This window comes from Pristis pectinata, chromosome 17 (assembly GCF_009764475.1).
Source record: "Pristis pectinata isolate sPriPec2 chromosome 17, sPriPec2.1.pri, whole genome shotgun sequence".
Taxonomy (NCBI): domain Eukaryota; kingdom Metazoa; phylum Chordata; class Chondrichthyes; order Rhinopristiformes; family Pristidae; genus Pristis; species Pristis pectinata.
In genome coordinates, this window is record NC_067421.1 from 29,615,581 (window position 1) to 29,639,825 (window position 24,245).

The window sequence follows — 24,245 nt, forward strand, 5'->3', positions numbered from 1 at the left end:
AAAAGAGGATGTTTTTTCCTTCTTTAGATGTTATTTTAAAAAAGAATTTTTAAAGTACGATGTCAATTTGTAAAATTGAACTTTATTGAAATGTTAGCACACTTTAAATGAGTAGTGGGCCAGATTTTAATATCACCATTTAGTGGTGTCCTTGGTGTCCTTAACTCAGTTCACACAGGGGAGCACAGTGGTGCTGCAGGTAGAGGAGATGTTTCACAGCTCCAGAGACCTAGATTCAAGTCTGACCTTCAGTGCTGTCTGTGTGCGGTTTGCATGTTATCTGTGACTGCCTCCCCTGCCACCCACAGTTTCCCCGGGTGCTCCAGTTTCCTCCCACATCCCAAACACGTGCTGCTTGTTAGGTTAATTGGCTATTGTAAATTTCCACTAAAGTGGATATATGGTAGAAGAGTCAGTGGGATATTAATAGCCATGTGAAAGAGAATAGGTTCTAGGGAAATAAATGGGAGAATGGGATTTCTCTGAGAGCCAGTATAGACAATGGGCTGAATGTCCTTCTGTGTCAGAAGATTGGTGAGCAAACAAGGAAACAAGGAACCGTTGCACCGAGGAGACCTCTTAATATCACCCTGATTACTATGATCTGATTTCACCTCTCCACATGCCAAAAGTTCCCAATGTGCTGGCATTGCCAAAAGTACTTCTTTTCACAGACATGTAATTTTATGTTAAATGGGAAATTGTTAACAACATATTTATGACTTTCATTTAACTTTAATGAGTATTGTTCATTTTTGTACATGGCACCCAAAAGACTACCTGGCTGACACAAAATATGGAAGTAACTATTTGAAATGGTTTTGATAGTTTTCAGTTTCAATACATTTATTATTCTGGTGTGAGTTTGTTACACAACCAGCTTTATTGGCTTAAAAGTGGTCATAGATTAAAGGAATTGTTGGAATGTGTGCTAGGTAACTACATAACATCTGCTGTTTTCTCCAAGTCATAAAGGTCACAATTATGAGTTGCTTTTTATTCAACAGGCTAAGGGTTGCTTACTGTAATACCCCATAATAAATGGATGCCCTGTTTATTTATCGGGTTAATTGTTACTCAAGGTAGAACAACAAGGAGTTGCTGTTTATTCAGCAGGATGAGGATGGTTCACTCTATAACAGCACGGAATTGTTGTTTACAGAAAGAAATGCACTACTTGTCAGGATTCTGAAAAAAAATAGAAAATGCTGGGAATACTGAGCAGGCTCTATGAAGAGAGAAACAGTGTTAATATGTCAGGTCACTGGCTTTTTATTAGAAAGGTCTGACAAAAGGTCAACGACCTGAAGGGTTAATTCTGTTTTGCTTTGCGTAGATGCTACCTGGCGCACTGAGTATTCCCAGAATTTTCTATTTTTAGTTCAGAACTACTACTTATTCACAAATGTAAGGGTTACTTAACAATGAAAAGGAGTTTAAAGCACCTTTACAATTTAAAATTCCTAAACCGTTGAACAGAGAAAAATAATGGATGGTCAGGGTCCTATTTAGAGAGTTAAAGGAAGTGAAATCTTGATTGAATAAGTGGGTTTGGAGAGGATTTGAAAACTGAAGAGAGAAGATGGCTTGAAGAGTTTATAGAAAACATTTCAGATTCTGAGGTTGATGGGGTTAAAGCCCTCTTCCATCAGTGTTAGGGCAAAAGGAGGAAGGGCATTTGTGTTTTGTGTTTGGTACGTCCACGAGCCCAAGGGGGAGGTGGGGGGCTGGGGGAGGCAGGGGAAGGTGTTGGGGGTTGGGAACAAACTGAAGGGGTGAAAAGCAGCCAGTGAGTAGGGTTGGGCAAACTCGAGCAGACAAGAAGGAAGCTTTTACAACTCTAGAAAGAGTGCCAGGTTCTGGAGTCATCATTCAAGGTGGGACCAGTAAGGAATGATTGGAAAATGACTTCAACCATGAACTCCTTCTAGAGTACATGGCTCAAAACAATGGAACAAGTGTTGAATGATCAGCTCTATAAGCCTGCCCTCTATTTGGTTATACCATGGATGGGCATCATTTCAACTCCACCTATCCAAGTAAAGAAAATCCTTAGAGTAGAATCATGATACAAAGTAGGAACTAGCCTTATGTGTTGAGACTTGAAGAAGAAGATGAACTTTAAGCAAGAAATAAACATCAGGTATCAAATAATTCTGTGGAGTTTGTTTATTCAGCAAGGCTAGATTGTTCATTAAATAACTACATTGTGTTGTCTTCTCATTTACTCACTATATAATTGTACCTCATTGGTCAGCAAATTATGAGTAAGAGGGATACAATTGTTAAAATATTTAATGGCACAGAAGTGACATTCAGCCTGTGGGCCCTCGGAGTTGATTTCATCTGTTGCTTTAAGTTTGTGGGAGGGGCAACAGAACTCTGCTGGTTTCACAGAACATTCAACAATGTTATTGGGATGAAGTGGAAGGATCCCCAGGAACCCTCCCTGCTATTGTGGTTGCAACCTGTGCTGTTTTGGAGCATCAGGCCCTGTCATGACAATCCATTTACGACTTACTGGAGCCCCACCAGTGAGGGCGCTAGAGGTCCAGTGTCACTCAATCTCTCACTCTTCTGTGGAGCCCGATATTCTGCCTGAGTAGAGACACAAGAGACTGCGCATGATGTAATCTGGAGCAATAAACAAACTGCTGGAGGAACTTAATGGGTCAGGCAGTCCTGATACAGGGTCTCAGCCTAAAACGTCGACCATCCCTCTGCCTTCACAGGTGTTGCCTGACCTGCTGCCTTCCTCCAACAGTTTGCCTTCTGCCTGAGTAGCTGGACAATGGCTGGGAAATGTCTGACTTCACAACTTGTCATCAGGGGAGTGGCATTTTTCAGTGCTCAGTTTGAAAACTATTCCTAAGTTGTTGGCCTGACTTCACAGTTCCCCTTGCACTCCAGGTTACAGTTGAGTAAGGATGAGGTTGTCACAGACATCAGTCAAGGTGGGACCAGTAAGGAATGATTGGAAACTGACTTCAACCACGAACAACCATATCTCAGACTGGGTTTAGGAAGGATTTTGACTGGTGGTTGTGAGATTGAAATTGGGGACAACATAGACCAAGTGGAAGGAACATTGCAGCTCTTCATCTCTGACTTCTCCAAACCAATTTAGAAGCATCACACCACACAACATTATGACCAGGCACATAAATGTACCCCATAAGACTTAAAAGATGTTAACGTAAAAGTCTTGTTCCATGGTTTCAGTAACCCTTCCCAATCTGCTTAACAAAATGAAGTCTCTTTCTCTCCCTCTCTCTCCTTCTTGATCATCCACTTATATACAGGTCAAAGCAGCTGCAAAGGTCCCAGCTCTGTAAGTGATGTCCGAATGTGATGCCATCCACGACTGCACAGGGCTCTGTGGTTTAGAGTCAATGAGGTCAGTACTGTGGACCGAAAGATGCTGAGAATGGCTCCCGACTGGGCCCATCAATGCCTTGCTTTGGGAATTGTCCTGGGCTGTAACAAATCAATAAATATAGTTAGCAAGGTGCATAGACACGCACACACATATTTACGGGCTCTCATACACACACAAAGCGTGGATACACAGATCTTTTATTTCGATCACTTAGTTTTTTTGTGCTCATCAAGTTGTTAGTTTTGGCAATGGTCACTAGACAGCCTGTATCTCCACAAGTGTTCACAGGTCATCCACAGGATTGGCTGAATGGAAGGCAATGCTCCCTTTATATTTCATCATCTAGTTCTCCGAGATAACAGTGGATGAATCCAAGGATGAAATCAGCCTTTTACAATGTGTTGAAGTAAAAACAGATTAAATGCCGAGAAAGCCCCCTCTACTCTGCCCCAACAAGGTGTCTGGCCCCAAGTTCAGAACAGCACACCTTATTGCATCAGCTTGATCTTCTGCCACTCATCATGCTGCATTATCCCTCTGAGTGAGATTGCCAATGGGCAGAGATTACCCCATTCTTGAGTCAATGTAATGGCAATAAGGGGGGCAACAGTGCCGTAGTTAGTCAAGTCAGTGCCTCACAGTGACAAAGACTCAGGTTACGTCCTGACCTTGGGTGTGGATTAGTGGAATTTTCAAGTTCTCCCTGTGGCCGAGTGGGTTTCCTCCTACATGTGTACAGTTTGGTAAGTTAATTGGACACTGTAAACTGTCCCCAGTGTGCAGGTGGTGGTCGAATCTGGGGGGAGTCAATGAGAATGTGGGGAGAATAAAGGAAGGATCAATCAGTGCAGTTTAAGAGGCTTTTAGTTAGACACATGAATATGAAAGGAATCGAGGGATATGGATGATAAACAGGAGGAGGACATTTAGTATAAATCGGCATCAAGATCGGCGCAACATCATAGGCCGAATGGCTGTCCAGAGTTGTACTGTTCTATGTTCTAACCTAGGATTAGTTTAATTGGGTGGTTAATGGTCAGTACTAATCCAATAGACCATAGGGCCTGTTTCTCTGCTGTACCTCTCTATTGACTCTATGACTTTATGGCATTCCTTAAGTCCATTTCATGTTGCAAGCAAGCAGAAATGTTCTTGCCCATCAGAGTGGGCTAATTAACTCATGCTGTGGAAATGGAACCCAACCCATTCACAGAAGGAACTTGCCACCACTTCCAGCCATCAGGTGGCCCATTACACACTGCGACCGCTGAATGTTTCACTGCCAAGGCCTGGAACGAGCATTTCAATCCCAGACTGTGACTGACCTTCAAAACTGCCTGACTCGTCCCTGAATAAATAGGAGAGCAGGCCAGTGCTTCATGAGCTTTCAGCTGATGTAATTCAAAAGTACCTGGCAACACAAGAGCCTCCTATAATGAGGCGAAGGAAGGGAAAACTGTCAGGAATGCCCAAGCTGGAACTCCCTCATCAGCCTATACAAAATCAGCACTAATGGACCCACGTTGACATCTATAACACAGGCTGCACCACTCTCCCAACACAGGAAGCACAATGCTGTGGGACTAGACACAGAGGTTGTGAACAAAACAATAATCAGGCTGTATTCATTAAAAAATAATATTCATGTTTTTACAAAGTGCAATTGACCTCCAGAAGAACAATTGTGCATTCTTCTAAATTTCTTTGGGGAATAAAAAAAGGCAAAGTAATTCTTGCGATGGCTTTTTAGACAAAGCAACAGAGTTGTAGGTTAGGAATGCACTGCCTAAAGGATTGTGAGCTGCTGCACAGGAGGGAAGCACCACAGTGTCGATGCTGCTGTCAGTTAGGGGTCCCTTGTGACGTCATTCAGCTACATTACTTCGAGGATCAGTCAGTAAGCAGTCCCTGGAAACTGAGGGGAGAGACAGTAATTTATGAAAATAGAATTTAGAGCCATTTCCATGGAAACAATTGAGAAAGTTTGTATAGCTGCACTTGCCTTGACAACGTGTCATATACCTTTTGTTTTAACGTGACCTGTTCTCCACTAGCAACCTCCCCCTAACCTCTTGCATCAAACGGCACACCCACAAAAGCAGGTCAAAAGCACGGAGTAGCCAGCAATAGACCCCTGCGGCTTTATCAATCCATCATTTGTTGACAGGTTGCTCAACGTCCCTTTCTTACACCCCAGCAATGCACAGAGCAACCCTCCACTGGTCAGGGACTTTCTCTGCTTACCTCATTAATATATTGGGATTTAGGGATATAATAGTCAGGCACTTGAATGTAATATCTACATCTATCTCATAAATGTACAAAGCTGTGCAATATAAATGATAAACTGCTTCTGCTATTTGAGAAATATAGTTGCACTGTCTGGCCAAACATGAAACAATGCAAACCTCTAATGCAGACTGACAGATTGGCAGATGTAAAGATGGATAAACAGGAAAGCTGGATAAGCAGACCCTGACTATCCCTGGGCTAGGAAGGAGAGATTTCAGCCAGCGTTGTGCTTCAGTTCAAATTTCTGTAATGATAGGATTGAGTTTCGCTGTGATGTCTTCTCCAGTCATCTGCAACCTGCTGACACACTGCGGGCTATATTCGATTGTCCTGGAAAATGGCTACCACAATCACGGTGTGTGGCTAACTCCCGACTGTTGACTGCTACCCAGGCATACAGTGGTTTTGTGCTCCCTGTTCATTGTAATGGTTTCAGCTTCCAGCTAGTGCTGCCCAAGCTATTGACTGGGGGATGTGCCATCAGGAGGCCAACATTGTGAGTGGCTGCCTCTACTTCAAGATAACCCGTAATACTAAAAGCTATTCAGAATCTCTTAGTGCGGGTGTACTCTGGCTGGAGCAGATATTGTCAGCTGTTCTACTGCTGAATCTGACCAGCGAAGCAATGGGGAATGCCAAAATATGGAAGGAAGTAGGCTCCAATGCTTTCGCAGAGACCTTTGTAGAGGAGGTACAAAGCAGGAGAGATGTCCCCCAACTGCAAGCAGCCACAAAGCCGCTAAAACATGTTCAGAAGAGAGTGGTTGCCAATGCCAGAAACCAAATCCTGAGGACTGGGATACAGCGTTGCAAAAAGTTCAGTGACTTTGCAATGGTCAGGATCAGTGGAGATATCATTTTATGAGTTCCTAGCTAATTACTGGCCTGGAATGAAGCATATTCTGCTCTATATGCCTCTGCTTATCTTCCCTGCAATACTGCTTGCAAAGAGAATGCCCACTAATGCACCCATGTCTGGCAGCAGGTGCTTTGTGTATAAACCTGAGGTCAGCAAGAATTGTTTTAGCATCTACCACACTGCTCCACATAGACTTCTGCAACATAAAACTACTTCAAAAGCTACCAAGTCCTATAGAAATGTTGCAAAAGCTGATGGAAATCAACCCAAAACATCTCTAAGTAGGTAGTGATCTCTTTGAATAACAATATCCTACCTACCACTGAAATCAGGATTGAACCTGGGTGCCGGAGCTGAGAGGCAGCAGCAATGACTGCTGAGACTCCATGCCAACCATTGTGTGTTGGTTGACATCGTGGTCTGCCTAATCTGCATACTCCTGACAAGCATTCAATCCACACATAGTAACTCAACTGATATGGCATCTGATGCACTCTCCACATCACAGTTCCACAGGTGGATGCTATTGAGCCCAATCTCCAACCCTTGTTTTACTTAACTCACACAGGCTCAATGGACAAATGGTTTGAAATATTGAAGTACTGCCTGTACCTGTTGCACCGTACCCCAGGAAGGATCAGCACCTTTTAGAGAGGATGAGAGAAAGTTGAAGGAACAGCATAAATCATCTGGCATCAGCGTGCTGCCTTCTGTTAGCCTGAACATGAGTGTTCTATTATCATAAGGAGGCCCACTCCTTGTACCCATCACCCTCTCATTAGATGGAAGGAATGATTTATGTTTACCCAAAAAAAAGGCACAATTATGAGTCAGACAAACATTTTAACATTGAAATCATTTTCTTTTTGCCTGTTTTCAGCACAAACTGTTCTTGGCTGTTCTTGGGACTCTGTCTTGGGTCTACCTAACAGAACAAGATGTCCTGCTGTAAGGTTTCTTCCCACTCACACTGAGATGATGAGGAATTCAGCAATGTGGAGATGTCAGGGAAACAACTCACTCAGCCTGAAACCTGTCCTGGATCTTGAAAAGAACTTGAGTGCAATTTGCATTATGGCCTTGGAACTGAAAGGTTATTGGTTCAAACCCCACTTATAATGTTCAATATACTGTACAAGTGAAGTCTATACTCCAGTGCAACACTAAGTTACCCATTGTTAATAATAGCTGAACACAAGAAAATCGGAGCAGGAATAGGCTACTTGCCTGCCCTGCCTTTCAATATGAACATGGCTGATCTGCCCCAGGTCTCAACTCCTCCTCTAGTCAGTTCCCCAATTGTCATCAATTCCCCTCCATCCCCCAATCTTTCAAAAGTGGATCTGCCTCCTCTTTAAATACCTCAAATGATCTAATCTCTACAACCTTCTGAGGTAGAGAATTACAGAGATTCACCAGCCTCCTATGCACCTCAGTCTTAAATTACTGCTCCACACCCCATCTTGTAACATCTGTCCTCTTGTTCAAGACTCTCCCACTCGTGGAAATGTCTCAACATTGGTCAATAAGGTCACCCCTCACTGAGGTGAAAAATCAAAACTACTGCCGGTGCTGATGTAGGGCACCTCAAAAGAAGGTTCTCATTCGCGTACATGGGAAGGGTCCCATGATAATATTGAAGAAAGTTTTGTGGTCGCTAGTAATCTGACAGAGCAAGGTTTTAAACTGTGACCCTACTTTTACCCTGTTTTCCTTTCTTTAGTCAGAGCCATCATTGTGTCCAATACAGCCTTCTATGCTATTATGATTACATTGGGAGTTCGCAGCTCAGAACTTGAGAAATCAGCACTAGTGCAGCTCTTAACCAGATGCTTAAAGGGGCAGACCACTAATGCAAAATCTATGCTGATGTATATTCATGCATGCCTGGAGGTGGTCATCAGGTTGGTCTTACTGACTTGCATTCAGACTCCTCATTCCCCTCCATTTCTCCTAAGTCACACAAATAGAGTGGAATCCTGATGATTGGAGCCATTGTTGAATGACGACAGGACTATTGCAAAAACTAGCAATGAGGTTTTTATAAAGATATTCCCAATGATTATTGGAACCACCTTTAAATGTAGTTTCACCAGTCTGTGGAAAATTAATAAAACTGAACACCTCCTATAACGTATAAACTGGGGCCAAGTTGGACGTTGTGAAATGCAATTTGCAAACAGTGGCAGTTAGGCAGACACTTCCAGCATCTCACCCAATTTCCTGGCCATAAGCACCCAATCTGGTCAACAAAGAGGATAATAACCAAGGAGCACAGATTTAAATTTTATCTAAAAGAGTTTTCAAAAAATTGTGATTTTTTTTCCCCACTGAACTCACTGCCTAAAAAATAGTGGAGACGAGCACCTTCATCAAATTTTAAAAGTACCAAATGAGCACCTGACAAGCCATAACTGGTAAGGCTAGGGACCGAGATCTCTGAAGTGGGAATAATATATGGTCCATTTTTGATCAGCATAGACATGAAGGGGCAAATGCCCTCCTTATATGTCACAAGTGTCTTTGATTCAATGAAGAATATTGATTATGTGGTGTGAGATGTAAATTAGGAGAGTGGTGCACATATGTCAATGATAGCACTAGGAATACAAAGAGTTATGAAATAAGTTACCTGCCTGTGACCTGGTGCAGTCTCTGTACTATACCTCATTCAGACAACTAGAATTCTACATATCAGACTTAATTTGTAAGGAATTCACTTTTACTCAATGAAGCACCAGATGTTTGTAGTCAGTGTGTCCTATGAAGATGAGCTACATATCCCTTACTACCCCTACTCCTTCATGACAACAAATCCTTGGAAGGCCTGCAAGACCTGAGAGCACAGGCAGCCATGCCAGACTTCAATAATAGAACAGAGAAGACACAAAGGGCCTGATTCCAATACAAAACACCTGACAAAAATACACAGGCAACTTATGTGAGTAACAGGAGAGTATTCTAAGTACACCCAACATCTGGGAGTAATGTGCACTATCTTCTTCCTGGTACCATCCTGTAGCATTGTATTTCTACAGTTTACACACTTCTATACCATTTGCCTCACAGCACTCTCCATAGTATTGATAGCTCAGTTGTTCTCCCTTCTGTTATTTCCCTGGTCTCTCTGGAAACTTGCTCTCAACCAGGCACATTCCTTTGTATTGTATTTTCTGTAATGTTTACATGCAATAAAACAGGCAAGTTATAAATAGAACAATGTTGTGAACATTGTTACAGGGAAGAAGTTGCAATAGACAAGTGTGATAGAAAAGGAATTGCTCTGGAAAAACAATGATACAGAAGGAAATGGAAATTTTATTGATGAGGGAGTGCGATGAAAGGGTGCATTATAGAGGGGAACGTTGTTGCATTTCCTTTACAATAGACAGGACTGTAATACAGGGATGTGTTATAGCACAGTCCTTATAATATTCAATATACAAAAAAAGGGAGCGGTATAGAGGGGAGTGTTATGGCACAGTTTAAAATTTCCTTTGCAAATTGATGCTAAGTAAAGGCTTACAGTAAGTTGGCTGGTGGGAACAGCGAGCATCAAAGCAACATTATACAGATCCTGAGTGTGCAAAGCTGTAGGAGATGGAGTTCAATGTAGGCAGGTGATCCAAGAAATAAAATTGGAATACTTTATTAATGTTGAGTGGCTAGAAACTGTAGAGGAGGAGAGGGATTTGTGTGGATGTGTAAAAGCCTCAATAAATAAAAGTAATCAAAAAGTAAAGCAGAAGTTTGTTCTTTATCTCATTGGGGCTGCAGTAAGGAAGTCAGGATATGCTGCTTCAGTTTTACAGAGTCTTGATCAGAGCCCACTGGAGTAAACATGCAGCTCTAGGCACTGAGTGAGGATAAATTGGCTTTGGGGCATATACAGCTCAGATTCACCTGAATGATATAAGGCCTAGAGGGTTATGTTACAAGGAGAGACTGCATAAACTTCACTTGTATTCCATTAAGCTAAGAAGACTGATGGGTTCTCTAACTGAGGGGTTTAATTTTTTAATATATATTCATTCAAGGGGCGTGGGCTTCACAGGCTGAGCCAGCATTTAATTGCCCATTCCTAATTGCCCTTGAGAAGATGGTGGTGAGCTGCCTTCTTGAACTGCTGCAGTTTTTGAGGTGTCGATATACCCACCCACTGTACTGTTAGAGAGAGAGTTCCAGGATTTCGATCCAGTGATGGTGAAAGAACAGTGATTTAGTTCCAAGTCAGAATGGCGTGTGGCTTGGAGGGAAAGAAGTGGTTTTGATGGGGTATATACAAAGTAATTGTTTCTTCAGGTTGGGAATTCAGAACAAAGAGGTGCAGCTTTAAGATTAGAGCTTGGCTGCCTTGGAGTAAAATTAGGAAGCTCTGAAGACACAACTGATAGTGTAGTAATCTGGAGTTAGCATATGAGATAGGGGTTGTTACCAGCACAAACCCCACCATTAGAAAATATGACCGGAAACAAACCAGCTCCTTTTCCATTATGATTGGATGGCCTGACTGAAACCAGACAGCATGAGTGAGGAGGATTCCGGCTGTAGTGGATGAGCTGACATCATCAGGTAGATGGAGGTAAAACACCAGAGCTGCTACATGGTTGTCCACAACAGTTAACAGTGAACAAACTTCAAAATTAACCCATTGACTGAACATGATACAGCTAAGTCTTTCTTCTTCAATCCTTTGGGTAACCACTAGCAAATATTTCCATTTGCAATCCATTCCAAGAAACCAATTGTGTCTCCACACCCATTAAATGTAGATTAACATGTCTTTTAAAAAAGCAAATTACTACCATATGGGCATAATATTAATATTTCTAGCCTTATTTTCCATATTGAATTCTTCTTTAGCCTGAAGGAGGTTAAAGCAAAAAACTTCCAGCAAAAAACAAACCGCAGGAGGAACTCAGCGGGTCGAGCAGCATCTGTGGAGGGAAATGGGCAGTCGATGTTTCAGGTTGAGAGCCTTCAATTCCACTTGAATTGCCACATTTCCACTTGAATTAAGCTGGTCATGCCACTTGATTCAGATAGAGTTGATCACAGACTTCTCTGAGAGTTTCTTACCTAGCTCTGGGCATTTTCCTCCATCAGTGACAATAGATGGATAGTACCTTTCCCTTGCAAACTGACAGTCACCCCACTGATTACGGATGGAGCTATCTGGGAAATGGAGAATTGGTCTGTTGGCTGTAAACAGCATTAGACATTCATGGAGCGGTATGTCATATTTTCTATTCTTGAATCAATTTACATTGGGGGATAGGAGCTGGCTTGGCCATATGAGCACAGTCAATTATGCCCAGTACTTGTGGAAATCCGACCATATGTTAGGAGTGCAGGCTCTTTCATGCTGCTGGCTGCTTTCCATCGGAAACGTAATGAAATCACTGGCAGAGCCAAACAATGTTTCATAAAAATGCTTGATATCAACCTGCACTGAAGATAGGGAGATGTCAAGAGATGCCCCTCAATTGACTGATAAGCATCTTCAGGACTTCATGAAGGCCTTGGTTTTCTGCATAGTGGTCTGCATACAACATTCCCAAATGGCTGTGTTCAGTGCTGCAGGTACATGGATGAGGATGGATGTGAGCAATCTATATCTGATGCAGCTTGTGTGTTCCTTCATTCTCCAGCCTGCTCCTCCAAATTCACTAAATAAAGCTTCCAATATTTCATCAAACCAATCAAACATGTTGTCACAAGAGGGAGCACAGCCTGGTGAATTATAACTGTAGTAATGCTGTTCCACTTCTCTTTGAGAAGCTCAATATTTGGTGAACGGGCTTTATTGAATGTTGTTCAAAAATCTCAGTGCAGCTTTTAGTAATCCACTCATAAATTCTACTTTATGAAGAAGCCATGGATCAAATGCAGCCAATCCTGCCTTAAAGAGTGTCTTTTTACTTGCCTCAGTAGGCTTGACCCTCAATGGCCATTTTATTGGCATCAGCTGAGAGCAAATGAGGTTTCCTCTCACTCAGTTTATATACATTAGTATGGTTTGTAATGCTTCAGTAAAGCACTCAAAAACTGCAACATTATAAAAAAGGTATGGGAATTCCATCACAAGGATCTCCACCTGATTTCTTGGCCCATTCAATATTGGCTTTGTAGGTCATGCTGGACAGTTCTGTTTATTCCATTTGAGCACCTTGCGCAAGCAGTGCTTTTGTCCATGAGGCAGACTAGTATCCACACCACAATAACTCAAGCAATGGCAGTGCCTTGCATCGTTACTGGAGTAATAAGTAACAGTGTAAGATTGCTGACCAAATGCTTGCAAAAAAGCACTTCCAAGCGAGCCACATGCAGGCAATAAACTAGCATTATTAACACTCCTCACTTTTAAATTATAACCTCTTTCCACTCAATAGAGAAAGCATTTGATTTTTGTCAAAAACTCGAGTTCTTCCCAATAAATTAGGGAACAGCCCAAGTCCCAGTAAGATTTCATCACATTTAAGCATCTGCAGCATTCTCTAGCCAAGGGCAATACAGTAAATTATGGGACTAACAGAGAATCCATTGGGAAGTCGACATCTAATGAAATGAAGGCTAAATTCCCAAAGGAGCGAGACTTGGATGAAGATACTTCATATCTAATGAGCACAGAACAGTTACCAGAAGCAATAGAACTAGGCCCACTGGTCTGGCAAACTTCATTTGCATTTTTTTGTTTCATTTTCATTTGCTCCTCTGGATAAAAGTATCATTAGAACATTTGGTTACCTCTAAACAACACTCTCCCACCCCCAGAGCCTCTCATTATTTACAGCAGTTGAAGATACTGAGTTTCTCATTTAATAATTTTGTCAGAGATGCATCAGTTACACACAGACACAACACAAATGCACACACACCCCTCAACACACTCCTTCACGCTCTCTGTAATGAACAGACTGGATAACTATTACCCTACTGAATAAATGGATACTCCGCAGAGTTACACCATAAATAATTGTCATCCTGCCAAATCAAAAGAAACTTCAAGCGTTTATTCAGTTACAGAGAGGGTAACTCTTTCCCTGCTGAATAACCATTTAACAAGCAACAACACCATCTGCTAACCACAATAGGAGAAGATATCAGCAGCTCAGCCGATTCTATCTGTAGACTAGCGTAACACTATCCCAATCTGTGGAGTGTAAATGATCCTTTTCTCTGAGTGCTTAAACCAGCAGTTGATGTAACTCATGCACTGAACATTGATTGCTGAATTTTTACTCTGCGCCTATCTCAGAAACAAGACTATTGTGCACCCTTGTTGTTTATACTGTTAGATATAAGGAGCCTTTGATTATTTCTGTAACAATGCTGATACATGGCACTTGTTATTTAAGCAAGCTGTTACTCTCCAGGTCCTACTATGTGATATAATCTACTCGTGTTGGGTTCCCTCTTTCCCACGATTTTTTCTTCTGGTTCTCCCTCCCTTTCCATACGGAGCCATGATTCCACAGTACCTGATTATTCCCTTCCCCTTCCTAAACCTCTTCCTCCTTCCCACCAACAGCCAAGATGGAATCAAACAGCTGTAAGGTTGGAGAATGGGGGTTAAATTTATTCAGTCGGGAGATAACAGGCAGAGACTGTGGATTTTCAAAGCCACAACTTTTTGCTATGAGGCACTGTAATGAACTGACCATTCCCACTGGTTACTGCAGTTCTCCCATTGTCTGTGTAAATGTCAGTCAGTCTTCAAAGGGGTTACGGTGACAGAGTAAAACTAATCAGCTGTGTACATTAATGTTAATCAAAAATTCATTGTCATCCCAAACAATGCCAGAAGGCAAAAATTACAGGGTTTCCAGCAGCAACATTCTACCCCTGATCACACAACAGCCTGCTAAAGATGGAAAGGTCACCGTGGGTCAAACTCTGTCTGGGTCAGAACATGCCTCTGAAGGCACCAGTGCCAGCGGTGAAGCTTGGCATAAGGTGAGGCAGCCAATACAACTGTGACAAAGGTGCATGGTTTGACAGGGTGGGAGACGACTCATGCACAAGCCGAACGTACTGTAACTAACACATGACTCAAAGCTGAAGAAATTATTACAGTACAGATTGTCCTGGGTAACGAACTGTTCCATTGTTACAGACCTTCGTAAGCCGATTTTGTCCATGTTGGAAAATACACAAAAATCACTCGATATTGGAACCATACCCCCACAGTATTAGAATGATTGGCATCAAAGGCACATAAGACTGATAAGGAAGAACAATCACTCAAAGTGGAGAGTGAGAGAGAAAACTAATTCTGCCTTTCATAGGGACAAATGTTTGTACGTGCGTCAGACTTCTGAATTTGTTAATGTGGGAGCTTGTTCGTATGTGGGGGTGTCCATAAGTCGGGTGTTCTTAACCCAGAGATGGTCTGCAAGTGCCACTACAATTCTATTTCTGTCTGAGTATTTGAGAATTGGAACTATTTAACTCAATGGAGAATCAGCTAACTTAGAATCAAAGAGTCATTAACATAGAAAGAGGCCCTTCAGCCCACTGTGTCTACATCGACCGTCAAGCACCCATTTACAGTAATCCAACACTAATCCCATTTTATCCTCCACACATTGCCATACACTCTACCACTCACTTACAAACAGGGGCAATTTGCAGTGTCTGATTAACCTTAAGTGGAATATTCTACAATGGAAAAAATATCTCAAGTTAAATGTGAACTGAATGCTGCCTTCTCTTTGGAAAAAATTGACCTTCAGAGCCTTTTGTGAAAAAAATGGAATCTAGATTTCAGACATTCCTGGATGTGCCGTTTGATGCTGTGGCTGGCCAGAAGCTCCAGTTGTCTGCAGCTCTGTCTTGGGACACTGTCAGCCAGCAGCAAGCCCCTGCAAGATAACTTCTGGCCAAAGTATTGGTGTAAGTGTACTAACCTCACTCTTCTTCCCCCAACTGTAACAATTTCAACAAGTTAAAATGGCTTCAAGGGCAAGTGAAATTAGTAAAATTGAAGTGAAAACAAACTCCTGGAGGAACTCAGCAGGTCAAGGTGCATCTGTGGTGGCAAAGGGATATTTGACGTTTGGGGTCAAGACTGCATGAGGGCAGGTGTTGCAAGCTGAAATGTCAACCACCCCTTTGCCTCCAGAGATGCTGCTCGACCGGCTGAGTTCCTCCAGAAGTTTGATTATTGCTTCAGATTCTAGTGCCTGCAGTCTCTCTTGTGCCTCCATCAGGAAAATTGTAACTCAATCCAATCTCATCAGTTTCACCATTGGATGGATTAGGTTAAATTTAATTCCCATCTTTCATTGCATTTCTTCAAAACCGCTGCAATTAAAACTTCACAAATGATGCTCCATTGAAAGCAGCAACTCCTGCACGAGTACAGTGTAATTAGTTTAGTTTTACCCTTAGAAAAACTATTCCATTTAAGCACAATTTGGGCAAGCATCCAAATTTCTGCGGCCAATTTTTAATGATAATGAATTCAAATTCACACTCAGACGCAACGCCTTTTCCTTTTAGTCTACTAGTAGAACATATTTGCAGCTCTTGTAATCACAAGGGGCCCCTAAGTCGAGGGTGCCTCAGAGAGCAGAACCGCAGTGCGTTTCATCTGTACCTGAGAAAAAATGCTTTGTGAAATTGAGATGGGCTGCACTAAACCACCGAGCAAAAAGGGAAAACTCTCAGCCTTTTCTGTGTGTGCCATCAGCGACATACCATGCTTCCCTTCCTCGCCTCAGCTGATCAGGATGGGATTGTCTACGCATGATCGCCCCAGCTTTGCAAGACCTCTATTGACACAAAAACCTTCCGGCATCTGAACACTTTAGGGTCAATTTTCAATGCCCTCATCTGGCATTAGCGATACGGGAATTGCCTCCGAATGAGGGTGGAAAGCCTGGCTGCCCCGTTAACACTGACAATGCCAGAGGCTCCATTTTAAAAGGGGCCCAATGCCAGGATTCCAAAGAGCTTGCATGCTACAGCCCATATCATAAATATGACTCCAATTACCATTTTAGGTCGGAACTGGTTACCGTTGTACAAAAGTAAAAATAATAGAGTTAGATCTGAAAATCAATGTTTGACTCTGGCTGGAATTTGTCATCGTTGCTAGTTGTGAAAGTACATATGTAGTAATAAGTGTGCCTGGCACTCTGTCTCCAAAACTTGGCTCCGTTGGAGGCAATGGGTCTGGATTTCAAAAGTAATATATAACACACAGCTGCTACTATATTGTGGAATTCTATCAACTAATATTCAGGGCTAGATTTTCCCAGATAAAGAATTTGCGAAAGAGATTAGTGAGAGAGCCGAGGTAGAAAGAAAAGTAACTCAAAGAGATGTCATTTGTCATTGCACTCAAGTCTGGCAGCTCATTAGTGAAGAGGAGGTAGCAGATTTAAGGTGAAGCAGTAATAAAATAAAACATTTTCAAAAACTGAATTTATGGGATATCATTTGCTTCCTTCCTGGGTCTATTGTGCCCTTAAATCATTGAGTCTAATGGGTATAACAGAGACTTGCAGTGAGAGAGGGATTATCAGAAGGTCAAGGACAGAATGGGGTGTATCAGAGAGTGTTACACTGAAGAGTGTGGGGTAAATCGATGACTTTTACAGTGAGAAAGGTGTGGTATATAATAGTGTTTCATGAGGTGTTTCAGTGAGATGGGCTATCCAGAAAGCGTAGATGAAAAAAAAGTGAATTATCATATAAAGTTTTAAAGAAGCCAGTACGGGGCTCGTTGGTGCCTGTTACAGTGGTGTGGTGCATTGAAGTGAATTACTGTAAGCACAGAATGCTACAGTGAGAGATGTAGGTATTCCACGGACTGTTATTGTGAGGTTTATGGGTACATCAGAGGGTCAGAGCTTGGGTTGTGAATATTACATAGACTTTTACGAAGAGAGTTATGAGTAATCAGAGAAGATTAGAGGGGATCTGTGGATATCATTGAGAAAGGTGAAAATATTTCTGGGATTGTTACAATGAATGTTATGGGTACATCAGTGAGTATTACTATTAATGGTGTAATGCATCACAGAGTGCCAAAGAGTGGAGTGCGAGGTGAATAAAGAGCATAGAATTAACCCCATTTTTGGTCATTACAATTACTTTGTTGATATGAAATGCTCTTTGTTGTTTCTCAACTGTTCTTCGCAATGTTTACCCAACTAGAAGTAATGATATCCTTTGCCTTTCTTTCTAAAGTTTGAAGGTAAAGATGACCTTGCTTTGTCAGGTCTTTGTCACCAGTTGAAGCCTTTCCTCGAGACGTTGTGGCCTTATGGATGAGTCAACAGCAGAAAATATCAACACTGATGACCAAAGGGATTGAGAAAAAATGTGGATGTGACAAACACTTGGAGCTTGTTTGTGCTGTTAAGATGAGGTATTTTCTAAATGAGCAGATTTTTGAAGCCAAATAATTGAGACTCTATCTCCACCTCAGCTGGGCTGAGCCTCCATTCAGGCATCTAACCATGATTCACAGCAGCAAAATAAGTGCCATGGCAACCAGGTCACTTGACAAGCAAGCATGCAATACTTTGGGTGAATAAATAAGAACCAGCTGAGAAAGATGCAAAATCATATTGTAGAAAGAGCCCTGCATTAGAGTATTACAGAATGACTTCACTAGCAAGCTCAATTCCCTCTCCTTCCAAAAGGAGGGAAGGGTGAGTAATACAATGGAAAGAATTACTTCACCCCTCCTGAAACTCCACTTTCTGCAGAATTATGCTTTTGCCCAGCCCTGAGGACAGAACAGTGCCTCTCACGCTCAACCGCTGTATTAGGAACAGTCAGAGATGTCACCTGAAGAGTCAGAAGGGTTGCAGGAAAATGTAAGATGATTTAAAAGCTTTAATCTGTGATGCCATTCAATAGTGATTAAAATGGAATAGTGTAAAATAAGAATGACAGAAATCTGACACTATCTTGTATGACGCCATGTCTGAGCATTTGTGATACATTGGGATATTAATATATGGGGGTCCCTGAAACATTAGAGAATGGACATTGAGAGGTTCCTGAGATATTGGGATACAAGCATTTTGCAGGTACCAAAGATATTAGTGTTAAGACAAATAGCATTAGTGTTTCGACAAATTCTCTCTTGCCATTCCTTTGTATGTTGTTTCAATCAATTCAATAATATCTCTATGCTAAATGGGTTACATTAAGTGCAAGGCAAATTACTGTCACAGAAGTTTGACAGGAAAAGATCTAAAAGTTGAGGAAATTAATAAAAGATCTGAACATTGTAATATGTTCAGTGATACAATTTTCCTTTCATATCTCATGTGAATGATTAACCACTCATTTATGAATATTACAAAACCAAAAAGTGGAAAGATCTATTAACATATCTGAAATAATGAAGGAGCAACAAACAATCTGCTGGAGAAACTCAGCAGGTCGAGCAGCGTCTGTGGGAGGAGAGAAGTTGTCAATGTTTTGGGTCAAAATCCTACATCATTGATGCAGGGTTTTGACCAGAAACATTGACAATTCCTTTCCTCCCACAGCTGCTGTTCAAGCCGCTGAGTTCCTTCCACAGATTGTTTGTAGCTCCAGATTCCAGCATCTGCTGCATCTGGTGTCTCCTCTGAAATAATGAAGGGCTCTATCTGAAATAACTCAGTTGCCCTCATTCAAATGCAGACACAGTTATTCTTCACTCCCACCAACATTTGCTTCAGTCGTCATTAATCTTTACCATTGGTTACCCATGACCCAGAGCCAAACAACATGTAGCCACAACATTTAAGTCCCTGGATTATCTGCACCCTCAAAATCCCAGAAGCAGCTTCACTTACATGTAAAAAAATCCTGTTGTTGCAGCCATTAGAATAATGCCTCAAATGAGATGTGAATGGAAAATTGTATCACTGAACGTATTACGTTGTAACACATTCAGATATTTCACTATTTCCTCAACCTTTAGGTGTTTTCCTGTCACGACTGTTGACCAGTGAAGCGACATTAATCTGTCTCTGATGAGTTAATAAGGCTTGTATTTCCACTGGGCCTTCCTCTGAACTCGACGACAGAAAGGATGTTTTTATACATCATGGTACTAAAGTGATTGCAACATAGCTGTCTAATGGGAGATGTCTTTAAAATATTTCCTTCACACCCTTTGTTCTCTGAGAACACTCTAGACAGTGTCTATAAACCAAATTCCCAAGAAATTTGTGGATTGTATTATATTGCAAGGAATGCCAAAGTATGAAAATTGCAATTTACATACATTGGGTTTCATTCTTGGTGAAACATTTCATGATGTGTTGATGTAGGAAGATCCAAGGGGATAGGAGATATCTCTATCCGTACAGAGAATCAGAACTCATTCACTTTTACTAAGACTGTGAAATTGCGTTTTTGGGTGAGATTTGGGTGACATTGGGATGGTCCATGCAGTGGAAGTGGGTACGGAAATTGTCACAATCTTTCATTCCACCCTGCTCTTAATTCCAGGCCATATCATATATCTGTTAACAATGGGACTAAAGAACAAGAAATGCTGTCAATGTTAGGATTAGGAGTCAGGAGAAACCATGATTTTTTTTCCCACTTATATTAATGTTACAGTTTTGCAGGGAAGATCTCTGAAGGTGACAGCATGTATTCAAGAAACAATCAGATATATTCCTGGAGTCAGGGATTTAAGCTCCATCAAAAAGTAACAGATATGAAAGGTAGAGAGAGTTAAATTGGATACAGAGGAAAATGTGTGATTGAAATTAAACCGATGCCTGTCCGATCCAATGTCAACCACTCACAAAATTTATGTTCTGTGCTCATTAACATGATTTCAGTGTCCAGTCTGCACTCATTACAGAATTATTGGGTATCCACTGGGCCCAGTTTTTTTGTGGTCAGCACAGGTTAGCGCTGATTGAAGCCAATTTGCACCTCTTAAAGCTGAGGTGCTTGGGCCTACAATGAACATAGGAAATCAAGTCTGACAGCAGTCGAAAGCATCTTCGCCAAATTTCAGATGCAGGGTTGGAGGCCTTGGTTGAAAAACTGGAGGGAAGGTGTGAGAGGTTCTGTTATACAGGAAGGCAGGAAGATCTGCACACAGTGAGGAGATTGTCCCAGGGGCAGGAATTCATGGTGCAATAAGTTAATGACCTGACATGCACAGTCAAGCCCAGGAAGAACATCAACATATCTCTCAGCAACTGCCCAGCATTCTCATACATGGCTCTGTGCAAAATATCCCCATCAACATGGACTAACAGTATCTGTTAATCAGGACTCAGACCTAAACGTAGACGTGTTCACACTTATGTTGATAGGGCCTCTGCCAAGAATTCTGTTCCCCCCACCGGTCCTCCTCCACTTCCTTGTTTTGACAAGGTACACCCCTCTTCTCCGCCTCCTCTTAGTGTTGAAGGACTGGATGGACAAAAACTCCAGGCATGGGTGGAAATGGTGTCGGCTCAAGCAAAATTCTATCAAAAGCTGCAGCAATCCCTCGTGACTTCTGAAGCTCCAACAATATCTGACAAGGAGAATGAACCAAACTCTCCTTTCAAACAGTCACCAACAACCTGCAAGTCATGAAGGGCCCTTTTGTACGACACTGGTTGGACACATCTACCTGATGTCTCACTCTTGCTTCTCCATACAGGGGTGCTCAATGGCATCAGATGGATCATCAGGACGTAGCTTGGAAATGTCGCATGAGAATTGACATCACAATCTGTCTACTCTGGGTACTTCTGATGGGAATGAGTGGCACATGTGTTAAAATGCTGTCCAATTCTTTGGACAAGCAACTCACTTTAAAAATGGATGATCGCACGCAATTCACACACAAAATTGAATGCAAACCAATTACACTGAGAAAGGTGGTGTGAGAAAACCCAATCTTACAGCTGCTTTCTTTCCCTGATTCTAAATGTTCTTGAATTAATACATCTTGCCTTTCTCTCTTCTCTCTTACCTTCTGCTTGGGAAGTTTTCCTCCTCCATATCCACTCTCCATCCTGACCCAAACATTTGGAAAATCAAGCATACCACAGCATTTGCTTTTCTCAAAAATAAGGAATGTATTTTTGAAGTTTTAGTAAGATTCTGATAAACAATAGCTGGTTTGCCAAGAATTATTCTGCTTAGATCCAGATCTGTACAGTGTGTTTGTATAAAACACAGCAATGTGGAATATTTGTACTGCAGCCCAGTAATCATTCACTGCAATCTAGCCTAAATCAAAAACGTTATTCAATACAATGTGATATTTCACAGGAGAGTTGTGTTTTGAGAGAAAGAAACAGAGTACAGCGAGAAGCAAAACACAATCACTGGGAAACCTTTCCTGGAAGATTTTCAAGGATCAGTTTTTGGGTGTGTGTCTCCCTATATCTACACATCCTCTATATTGTCAGGAGGTTAAGGCAAGTCTCTGCACATGTGAATATGTTAGTGCACGTCTCTATACGTCTGTAGGTGTCACGGCATAAAAACAAAAAATGCTGGAAACACTCAGCCAGTCAGGCAGCAACTGTGGAGAGAGAAAAGAGTAGAAAAGGAGTTAATTTTCAGGTCAAAGATCCTTCATCAGAACTGGAAAAGTGAGAAAACAAGTTAGTTTTAAGTTGTGGAGAGAGCACAGAAGAAATGGATAGGACAAAGGGAAAATCTCTGACGTGGAGAGACTAGGTTGCCATGTAGATGAAGCCATCTGATTGATAGATTAATGAGGGCAGTTAGAGAATGAAAGGACAAAGAAAGTGACACGTGAAAGCTGTGAAATACAGACCCAAGCTATGGCAGAGAACTAAAACTGCAAGGAGAATGTTGCAAATGCTCAGCAGATCAGGTGTTTCTGGAGTGAAAAAAAACTGAGTTAGTATTACAGACAGATAACCTTACAGCAGAACTGGAGAGTTCTGATACAAACAGAGAAAGTAAATACCTAAAATTATTGACACCCTTGACAAGCACTGCAGATCTGTTTGGGTCAGGGTGTTTCTCCCTAGATCCCTGCATGTCAGGCTGAGTCAGTGCAGATCCCAGTGTGTTGGGTGTGTCTCTGCAGATCTGTGTGCATCAAGATGTGTCTCTCAATATTTCAGTGGGTCAGGGCATGTCTCTGCAGATCCCTGTGTCTCTCGAGATGTCTGTGGGGCAGTGTGTGTCTCTGTCGATCTCTGTATTTCAGAGTGAGTCACTGTAGATCCCAGTGCATTGGAGTCTGTTTCTGCAGATCTCTGTGTGTTGCAAGATCTTTGTGGGTCAGAGTGATCTCTGTAGATCTATGTGTATCGTGGTGTGTGTTTGTCAGAGTGAGTCACTGGATACCGCTGTAGGTCATAGTGTACCCTGAGACCTCTGTGTGTCAGGGTTTTCTTCTGTCAATTGGAAGTCTACCTGTGTATAAAATTACCAGCTGACTTGAACCCACCCCGACCATGGTCAATGCACACCTGACCTGAGTAGCAGGATTATAATTTGGTCCATATCCAACCTTACCCAAAGGCATTTGCAGAAATGTGGGATAAAAAGATATGTTATGCTGCACATACAGAGAATCACGAACAGAAGGCACCTCTGGTAATATTAAGCATGTTGTCCTGACCTGGCTAAAGCACTGAGCTAGGCCAGCATGATATTCCTACCCAAACACAAGTGTTTTTAGCAGAACATACACCTGACATAGGTACCTCCATGCTCAGGTGGGGTAACCAGGTTATATTCCAGATTCATGAGTGTAAGAGTCTGTTTCTGTGGGTCTCTGTGTGTGAGGAGTTGGCTTTCCAGATCTCTGTGTGTTAGGGCAAGTCACTTTACAAGATGGGCAATAAATGTTGGTCTGAATAGTGCATGTGTGTGCTGTCTTACTTGCATCAGTCCTTTGTATGTATCAATAGTTAACTCTCTCCCTGCTTCAGCAATGTTTTCTGAGGTGCTTTTTGTCTCATTTATCACTACACCTTTTGTAGCCTCACATTTGCAGAATTAAGTTGCTCTTGACGCTATTTCTCAGTGATGTGGTGAACCTGCCCTGTACTGTGCACTATTCCATCAGCTCCAGGTTGTGAGTGGGCCCAGCTTATTTGTTAAATTCTACCTGGGGATATCTTCATGCCATGTGGAATTACACAAAGCTGTCTGAATAACATCACTGCATTGCTTAGGTCTGTGTTCTGGCATTTAGATTAATGCAGGGGACTGAAAGAGAGAAACAGAGCTACCTGACTCATACTCCCTTGACAAACAGTGGGTGATGCACAAGCACTCCCTTTCAATATGCTTTCCTACTCTGCCTTTCTTTCTTCCTTTCTTTTTTCCTGTCTCTCACGATCTCTCGCTTTCCTTGTTTCTCATCAGTATCTCAGTAACCCTTTCTCATTCTGCTCCCAGCAGGGACGGAGAGACACCTCCCTTCCTCCCCAGATATGAAAGAAACAGATATACAAGAGAAAAAGGATTTGAAAAACAAACACCAAGGAGATCACATATCCTCAGTTTCCAAACTCACTCCCAGACCATTCACACACACACTCCCAGACCATTCACATGCTCATAACCAGACCATTCACACACACACTCCCAGACCATTCACATGCTCATAACCAGACCATTCACACACACACTCCCAGACCATTCACATGCTCATAACCAGACCATTCACACACACACTCCCAGACCATTCACACACACACTCCCAGATGATTCACACACTCACTCCCAGACCATTCACACACTCAC

At 42.0% G+C, this 24,245-nt stretch overlaps 1 protein-coding gene across 1 annotated transcript in view; it reads right to left on the reverse strand.

The window, feature by feature from the left end:
* Window positions 1–849: 849 nt before the first annotated feature.
* The window catches only part of mn1b (meningioma 1b), a 120,395-nt gene continuing 96,999 nt past the window's right edge, over window positions 850–24,245 (reverse strand). Inside the window, exon 2 of the mRNA XM_052032277.1 lies at window positions 850–3,477. Within this exon, the coding sequence (XP_051888237.1) occupies window positions 3,293–3,477 (185 nt within the window). The 3' untranslated portion in view covers window positions 850–3,292. The remainder of the gene's footprint in view (window positions 3,478–24,245) is intronic.